The sequence below is a fragment of the Acaromyces ingoldii genome (genome assembly GCF_003144295.1).
Source record: "Acaromyces ingoldii strain MCA 4198 unplaced genomic scaffold FA10scaffold_10, whole genome shotgun sequence".
NCBI classification, from domain to species: Eukaryota; Fungi; Basidiomycota; class Exobasidiomycetes; order Exobasidiales; family Cryptobasidiaceae; genus Acaromyces; species Acaromyces ingoldii.
The window spans coordinates 2,103-11,355 of record NW_020290256.1 but is presented as its reverse complement, the minus strand read 5'-3'; the positions used below and the strand labels follow the sequence as shown (position 1 = coordinate 11,355).

The 9,253-nt window shown below is 48.4% G+C and overlaps 1 protein-coding gene across 1 annotated transcript; it reads left to right on the top strand.

Annotated features, from left to right (window-relative positions):
• The first annotated feature begins 8,501 nt into the window (after nucleotides 1–8,501).
• On the top strand, nucleotides 8,502–9,021 carry FA10DRAFT_49256 (hypothetical protein). Its single transcript, XM_025525518.1, has 2 exons — nucleotides 8,502–8,657; nucleotides 8,721–9,021. Exons 1-2 carry the CDS (start codon nucleotides 8,560–8,562, stop codon nucleotides 8,935–8,937), a joined length of 315 nt encoding a protein of 104 aa, XP_025373827.1. The 5' UTR covers nucleotides 8,502–8,559; the 3' UTR covers nucleotides 8,938–9,021.
• Nucleotides 9,022–9,253: the final 232 nt, after the last annotated feature.

The following is a 9,253-nucleotide window of genomic DNA, read 5'->3' as shown; positions in this document are numbered from 1 at the left end:
TGTGTGTGTGTGTGTGTGTATGTGTATGTGGTTTGGGGTTGGGAGGGATGAGGGTTTGGCCGTCTGAGTAAGGAAAGCGTGAGATAAAACGAAATAGGATGAGGGTTTGGCCGTCTGAGTAAGGAAAGCGTGAGACAAAACGAGATAGGATGAGGCCTGCGAAGCGGCCTGTGTACCCACTAAATGGACCCTACGAAAACCTTTACGAGAACCTTCAATGATGTCTCCTTACCAAGCTCCTTTTCGCGTGATTCCGCTTTTGTTGACAGCGTGGAAGAGCGTCAAAAGCGTAGAGTTGGCTTTCTTTCACCCGCCTTAAAATATGCTGGTGCCTTACGAAATGGATACGAATTCGGTGAGAATCGACTTATTACGTAAGCGACATTTACTTGGAGATGTCAGCGCTGCGAAGTTACAGTAGCTTTCACCAAAATTTAGGCTGGAAATGAACACCGGGCAGAAAAAAAAAAGCTCTCCTGATGCTGCCTTTCATCCTAAGAAAGCGGCGTTCTAGCTACCCAGCAGAGAAGTTGGAAGTGTTTTTCTTTCTATAAACATAAATGACGAATCTCCCTCACGTCACCGTGCATTTAGCACCAAGAAACTCGTTCCCGTGACGGGCAATCCCCTAACTCGTTATGCGGGCAATTCCAAAAAGACTGGGGAACGTTCTTTGGCAGGAGCTCCCATCGTCATCGTCATCGTCATCTTTATTTAGATCGCTCTCCTGAATGATGTCGCTCGTTCCCGCCAATCGACTGAAGTACTGCACGCGGGCGTGCTTTCCCTTCCATGCCTGTTTGCTCGTGCCAGACCAGAGAAGTCTTTCGACGGAAGAATTGGTGCCCGTGTTAGGCATCCAAGGGCTGAAATTGAGCCCCAGTTAGTGGTATATTACACCAGAGGTCAGCGTCTGATGCTGCGTGCGCTATGACCAGGTTCCCAGCACTATCTTTCTGCGCCAGCGACGATGAGTAGTTCGCTGTGCGCGGAAAAAGGACAGGATTGTTGGCTTGTCCAATCCGAAATAGGAAATGGTCCACAGACCGTTTTGTCGTCATACCGACGGTGACTCGGTGGACGCCATTCTCGACGGCGTACAGTTCTGCGGATCAGAACCACGCCGAAGGTATCATGCCTTGTAGATTGATGTCCTGTGGTGGCTGTGAGATGTTCCTACACGCAACAGTGGAAACGTCCACCAGCGCACTACGTCCCGACAGTGTAGAAGACTGCAGAGTTATGCTGTTGGTAACATCGAGGCAGTCCATCTCGGCAGAGAAGAGAAACTCAACTGACTCTCGCTCGGATCCGTGGGGCTCCATCATCTGCGACAAGATGCGCGCGTCGTGGCCCAAGCTCCATCTCTGTTGACGATAATTTTGGTGAGGACAGGCTTGGGCATGACCCAATTTTTATTGGCTTAAACGCCTTGAAGCCATATGCTTCGAGTGTGAGACAGCTCAGACAGCCTGTGGCATTTGTGGAGCCGTTGATGTGAAGATATTGGCTGGAGTTCTGAAGCCCTATGACTTCATAAGGATATAAGAGATTTCGCAGGCTGGATCCGGCGTCAAATGGCGCAAGCAGCGCCGTCGCGTAAGGCGCCGGTGTCCAATCCGAGCAGTGGAATTCATACGTCGTCGTAGAATTGACATTCGAATACAGAAGCCAGATCAGATCACTGTCTCCATGAATGTCAATCTCAGTCGTAAAATTTTGAAGGCCAGGAGCACTAGACCGCCTGACAGACCACCCGTCTCGGTGGCTTCACCACTGGAGCCGGGAAAGTAGACGTTCCAAGTCTGATTCGAGAGCTACTGCTGCCATGCGCCATCGTTGACAATGGAAAGCCGCTTGCGAAGTGAAACATGTGCTTAAGAATGTTCCGTACGGGCGCAGAAGGGTCGCGATGGTCGTAGGATGCCTTGTCATCGTGAGAGCCTTGACATGCCGACTCGACGGGGAACTGGTAGTACTGCGTCGAGTCTAGCGAAAAGCAGCCGTGGCTATGCCAGGCGCTAGACGATGAGAGTGGTTGCCTTCCGAAAATATAATTGCTTGCCACGCTGTCCAGAACGTAAAAGGAAAAGAGCAAGGAAATGCCAGGCAGCATCATGATGGTGATAAAGTTGGCCAGTAGTTGTCTGTGGACGCCATTCTTGATGGCGGGCCACTCCATTTAAAATAATTTCGCTCTCCCACGACCTTCTGTAAGGTACGCCTCACGCGGCCACTAGCTTTCTTTTGCCTTGTCGTCCTAGGACTCAATTGAGACGAATCTTGGAAACAGAAGAGTTCAGTTTCGAAACCAAGAAGCAAGCTGGGTTCTGAAGAAACTCGCTCTTCTGTGACTGAATCGTGACGTAAGGAGGTCAGCGCCCTCCAGATCTGACTTTAAAGTTCATCGAATGAAGCTGGATTAAAAATGAGGAGACCCGAGCGCAAAGAAATTGAGGCCGGTCCAGACAATATCAAAAAGAGCTTGAATCGTGCCTATGTCTGTCCTCAAATTTAAGGATGAAGCCAAATTTGCTTTCATTTAGATGATGTCGAGCTAAGCCTTCATCGCTCCGCAAAATAGGTCGAATGGTCGCATGAAACAGAATTGTGTGACGTGAATATGCAACCCCATGGTCACTTTCCTTGCGCAGAGCGATGCCAACTCATTATAAAGAAACTACGAGATCGGTCTCTAGGTAAGAGATGCAATCTTTTGTCGCTCAAACTGACCTTACGATATGAGACGCAGAACGTTCAGTCATAAAAAATGTTCAAGATCCATCTTGTCCTCGTAATACAATCTTATGGTACCTGTACTTTGATTGGCACTAGTCTCTGCCGAGTCTGTTCGCCGGTCCGAAGCTCGGCTACATCATTCCGGTGCCTCTGCGCGAGTCGGCAATGCTCTCAACAAAAGGTGAAGAACAACAAAAGGAGAAGAAGCTCTCTTCACAACACTCTCCCCATAGCTCGGAGAGTGTAGGAAGAAGCTCTGACAGAGGCAGTCGTGGTTACATTCTTCGATGAAGGCGTCAATGGTGAAGGAATGGTGCTTTTCCTTCGATAAGAGCGTCCCCGGCAACTGTGCTAGACAATTTTACCGTTTGTTACTTCAAAGGGGCGAAGGACACATAGTTGGCCAAGACTCTATGGATGCGCTCAACAAGGTCAGAGGTGGACCTTGTCATTACGAAATAAGAAGAAGATCTTCGAAACACTCGATGAGACTACCAGAACGACGTATTGCCTATATAAATCCTTTCAGCGAGGCATGGATACATAGCTCGCTGCTGTTTGTCGATCCTTTGTCACCTTTGTCCCTGAGCAGGTAAAGCGGGAGACGATTTTCTAGGAATAGGCGGTGGTCCCGAACGTAGAATTCTCAAGAACGCGTACGGCAGAAAGCGCGACGACCATCTGGTTGATTGAAAGGTTTGTGCTTCTAATACGTGAAGGATTTTTTGGGAACGTACGGGTCGTGGACGAGCATCTGGGATGCAATCTTTACAGAGATGGTACGCGACTGTGGCTCTCAGATCTCATTGAGAGTTGACGTCGAGTCTCAGCAGTACCGCTCTAATAAAGTTGTCAAGCAAGCGAACAAATTGTGAGAATGCCTGGGATTGCCGCTGCCTTCTTCCAACAACTTCTTTCTTTCATTCATGCTAATGTATTGCTCGAAGAAGAAAAATGGCGCCGCTAAGATTAAATGTGTTCGATACCGGAAGAATAAGAATGATGCGAGTAATAAAGTAAGCGGACATTGATGTGTAAATTGATGAAAGGTGAGGTAGTGATCCAAATACTTTCTCTATCATTTACGGAAAAAAAGGAAAGCTTGACAACAAGTTAAAAGCAGCCCCCGACATTCATCACTGGCCCTTGCTCTGCACATTTCTTTTGTCCGATTGAATCAGTCAAAACTTCGAAAGAAGATTTTCATCTCGACTTGGGAAATGCATCTTGCGATATGAAAGCAAAGGATCACACGTCGGCAAATGGAGGAATCAAGTCGAGCAAAACCCGTCAGCGGACTCACGTTCTTTTCTCAGAAGATTTTAAAAAGAAGCCAAAAGTCTGAAAAAATAAGGTCTAAGGATTGCAAATATGAAGCGGTCATGTTCTCATCAGCTTACAGTCAATTACCTCTTGGCTTCCTTCAAAAGCCTCGAAACTCCGCCAAGTGATATCGACCCAGTAACATTACTACTCAATATAATCTTTCGTTGTTTCCATTATTCCCATTGCTCTTGTCATTAAATCCATTTTTGATGTTCCCATCGTTCCCACTGTCTTAATTCCAACTAGCAAAGAACTTGCAAAGCACTTGTGCAAAGCTATATCTGGCGGCACACGACAAATATATGTTGACTGAGCCTCAGCAAAGTCATGAAGAAGCTACTCTGTTCGTTGGGGTCAAAGATGCAGCGCAAGATGCTTTAGTGGTGCTGTCTCAAACGAGAATATTGGAAGTGGTATCATTCTTGTCGAAGTTAGGTACAGTAAATGATAATATGAATTCTTGAAGAAATTTGCTGACAAGTAGATAGAGCAGAGTGTGACGGGTTACAAAGTGCCAGAACGATGGCTGTAGCGTGCCTGGTTGTCAAGAAAAAGGCATCTATCTATCGGTCTTGGCCAAGCCTCGCAGACTTAAAGTCATTCGCGTGCCACAGACAATTGAAGCGAAGCCCACAGGCCAGCATGATCATTCTCCCGGCCTGCTCTTTGCCTAGCACATAATACGGCAACGCATCCGTATTGTTCATACTTCCATGGATAGTCCAACTCATAGGGAGATGAAGAAGAGCGAGCGGCCGGAATCACAAGAAAAGGACAACGAACGGTCACGTCAACACTCAAGCTTCCGATGTGAAAGATCACAGTTGTTCCACGAATTAATCTTGACCTGTTCAGTGAATTTGCTTGATCTGTTGAACCATTTCCATTTGGTCTGCCACAATTGACGAGAACATGGCGAAAGTAATCGCGCCGATCTTCTTGACATTGATCAGCCTGCGCGCTTGAGAATCGACATTCCATAAAGGTGCGCGACAACATGCAACTTTTTGGCTCGCTCAGCACATTTGCCCCGCAAAATTTAGAGGCTCGACTCTTCAATTTGACGATGAAGATTGGCATTTTGGCTTCATAGTTATCGGTCGATATGGCCGACGTCCACGGAGAGCAGAGATAGGCGAGCATTCCTCGCTTTTGATCTCTCCCAGCCTCAGCGAAAGCGTAGATCAGCAAGGCCTCAGTTGCTAGTTTCGCTAAAGCTTGTCCCCAGCGTTGTCCCCAGCGAGGCCTGCATTCCTTCTCCCCCCCCCCCCCCCCCCCCCAAACATTCCCTGGAGGCTATGCTGAAGCTGCAATGTGTGACGATGATTGAATCGGCCACTTTTGCAATCATCTGCGGTGGAATTAACGCCCACCGCATCGCGGAATCTTGCCGGTCAGCGCATGTGCTTTATGATAGCACTCAGCTTCTTCTTCACAGCTACCGGGTCGCTCCTGGTCACAGCTCTGGCACTGATGACAGAGCTTGGGCACCCTTGCCAGCGAGTTATCGTAGTTTTGTGCAATCTCACGGGAGCCTACATCGGCGCCATTGTCGCTGACTGGATGTGCTATGGCTTCACAGCTTGGAACAGCACTCGGACCTGGAGAGTGCCAACTCAATTTTGGATTCCGCCTTTTCCTTCCAGATTGTTTTCCTCCCTTAATTTCACGGAGTCGCCGCGATGGCTCATTGCGAGCAGAAAAAGGAGCGAACTTTTGCGATTTCTCAAGTAGCGTGGAAATGGGCAAGTCAAGCAATCCCTCGTCGCTGCCAATACAGAAGAATCGGAAATTACGCGAGACTCGAGTCAGGAAACGGCCGCTTGGCTTGACTTCATGTCCAGCGGTCCGAATACCTGTCGTTTTTCGATTCTCTAGACCGTCGGTATTGACACGCAGTGGGCAGGAAACGGTGTTACCTCTTACATTCTCCCTCCATTTCCAAACTCTTCAATCTTGGCCAACAGACTTTGCTGAACGGAAGTTTGTTTATGTATTAATTATTTCTGACATCGCACTGCCCTATGTATGCGTCTAAGGACATCTTAGGTTTTCGACTCGCGTCTGAAAATCCAGGAAGGGCTGTTGTCGTTGACAGCAACGGAGGCGCTGTTTCCAAATTGTTGCTCATTGAGATGAGCATTTTCTTGCAGACATCGTTCGCAGGACAAGGGAGAGGCTATGCAGTCACCAAAGCTCTTCTCGGCGTGGATGGAGGCCCGTGCGGACACTTGCCGGCAACGAAGACCATCCTTCCTTTCCAAAATCTCCACTTACCGTTGGTGCAAAGCCTCCAAAGCTGGGGATGGTCTATGTAGAGCGAGCGAACGAAGGCTATAGACGCTATCAGCAAAGATTTCCTTAGAGGCACATTCGCCCTCCCGCATTATGGTTCGGTCATGGACTCGGCTTTGCAACCTTTACACGCAGATCGGGCCGACTTCAGGGAAGCTTGGATACTCAAATGCCATTGCAGAGGTCGGCGTTGAGAAATTTGACCACAGCGCAATTCTCGAAAAGATAGTCCAGATCTATCACTTTTTCGAACGTGATCAATCACGGCGACTGGCGGCCTTTGTTGAAGTCTCGCGCGCGACCTCACTCATCAATCGTCTATTAGCCGTAATATAAGGCTGAAAATGCTTTGTGTCCGAAGCTTAAGTCGACCGTGTTCCTCCTAAATCTTGCACCGCTTTCCAACGGAACATCAATTCTGGCAAGTTTCGGCCTCGAGAGCTGAGGGAGGGCAATTTCGAGAGAATTTCACCTGGTGTTTCACGAAGATACCCCACTTCAAAGAGTCAAATGGCCTTTGAAGCTGTATTACAGGAGAGGACCGTTGCTGTCATCATTGTTGTTTCGTCTCTGGGCTCACGCATATCTACTGCACTCTGCAGAGAATTAACATCAAACACGTACCAAGTTCCAGCCCATCCTGTTCTCTTTTTACATCTTCGAGAAGAGAACAAAATGCTCGCACCGTCCGTCGTTGCCCGCAGCCCCACGCTCACGTCGTTGTCAACCCATGACAGTCGTCTCTGGCCTGTCCTTCCTTCATGACAGCGACGAGATCCTAAAGCGCAAGCTTGGTCCCACGTCTTTCACCGTCTTGGCTAGCTCGCGCCTCTTTACTCCTCCACTATCGACCCATAGGACTCTAGCTCGTCTTCAAGCGGATGATGGTATTCCTCAAACACTTGAGAGGAGGCACAATATCGTGCTTGTGGATACGTGCAAGTGGGCAGCTGCTCTCGCCCTGCGACAGGCGGTTCCTGCCGCTTTCATCATTACGGGTCACAGAATGTAGCGGTGAATAAAGAACTACGCGTCGAGAAGGTTTACGCGGAGAGGCTCAAAAGTGTATATCATCTTCAGGTGGGGGATGGGAGGAGAGAGAGAAGGGGGTGGTTCATGAAAAGCTCATCTTGTTTTGGAAATATGATGCGGAGGTAATGCTGAACATGTCACCTCACAATAAGCGCCCATTGGAAGATCTTTTACACGGTAGCTACTTACACGGTAGCTACTTCAGAACTTGTCTCAAACACACAATCTGTAGAATAAAAAGCGCGAAGATAGCGTGAGGCTACAACGACGAAAATGTTGATGACCATTCATCGAGAGTTCTTCACAGATTTGTCTGACCGAAGTCCCTTTTGCCCTGCAATTTTCTCACATCCCACACACGTGCACACACTTCATTTGTTTTCCGTCGTTGGCCCGTCGTTGGCCCATCATTGACACGTCTAGTGGATTCGTGCGTCTGCTTGACTGCCCGCCTTTTGGAAATACCCGTCAACTGCTGTCAAAACTCAGACGCTTTTTGTTTTGCTAGCGGGTCGTTTCTCAACCCCCAAGAGTGGGGCGCACGAGATTCGGAGCTTTGCCATCGCTTAATCTAAGACGAAGACCTCTAGTGATGAAACAATTCACAAGAACAGGGAGCTGTCATCAAAGGGTCCTCTCCGACCTGCAGTGCCTCGGACAATTCTTGACTTCTGTGCTCCTATGCACCAGACTTCCTCGACTAGGCTTAAGCCCAGCTATGCTCAAGTCTTTGACCCCAACATAAATTGTCTCCGCTGATCGCTCTCGTACTGAAGTGAAATTTATGATCAAGATGAAAATACAAGCAGGTCTAAACAGATAGACTCAATCTCATGCACGACCTTGAGCACGTCAATTAGTGAATTTAAATTTCTTTCCTTACCACACACATACCTGAGAAGCAACCCCTTGATGTTCGCGTTGTGGTGCCATGTTTGCCCGCCTGTTTTTTATTAGCTTTCCTTTTCTGTCGCGCCGACCCTATGTTTGCCCGAGTCGTCATCTCGAGTCGTCAGGCATCCACGATCGGATGAAGGTCAACTGATGCAATAGCAACGCTATAAAAGGGAGCAGTGGTAGCTATCCCCAAGCAAATGCAACTCATTTCAGGATCATCAGAGGCGTCGAAATTTGCCTACAGCACTTTTCCAGCCTTACTGCGCTGCGATGCACGGTCAACGGCAGCCACAAGACAACGCTGTTTCACAGAGGAGCGCGAGGAGTGCTTCATTCTTTTGTGAAAGAATAAATGAAAATTTGCAACTGTAAGAGGTCAACCTACAATCAGAAGGTCGCGAACACTTACGGATTTTACTCCTGCAAAAAAGTCTTTCTTTAGAGCGTCCAATATTGCAGCCTCGTTTCTACTTGGTGCTCAAGCAGGAAGAACAAGACCACGCGACAGAGCAGGATGTCGCACCTTTCTCCAAGGACTCTGTTGGTCTACACGCAGACCCTTGCTCATGTTTAGACTCGAGCGGTTGCTCTTGGCGACTGCCCGCTTTTCGATGTAGCGTGAAGCCAGTTGAGGAAGCCGATAGGTAAGTCGTATTGCTCGTCTATCACAGTTAAATAAGTTGCTCAGCATCCCAAGACGCTTCCTGAGCTTGACAAGCTTTATAATCACTGTTTCATTGGTGGAGTCTCACCACCCCTTCAGGGAGCTTGGGACAGAAAGGGTGCTATCCAAATGCAGGCCTTGCCAAAGAGGCCTCAGTCCGACACTTGCGACACCGCTTGCTCCTTTTTGTGAGTTTCTGCCAGACCATCATTGCAGGCCAGCGCCACAGCTCTTAATTTGAGTCCAGCAGCAGAGTGTCACTTCTTATATTCAGGTGTCTGCACGGATCAAGTGCGCTGC

Bases quoted from the DNA above. Each gene is read 5' to 3' on its own strand.
- FA10DRAFT_49256 (XM_025525518.1), top strand. From the start codon at position 8,560: ATGCACGGTCAACGGCAGCCACAAGACAACGCTGTTTCACAGAGGAGC. The intron at 8,658-8,720 runs GTAAGAGGTCAA...CCTGCAAAAAAG, and splicing joins ATAAATGAAAATTTGCAACT to TCTTTCTTTAGAGCGTCCAA.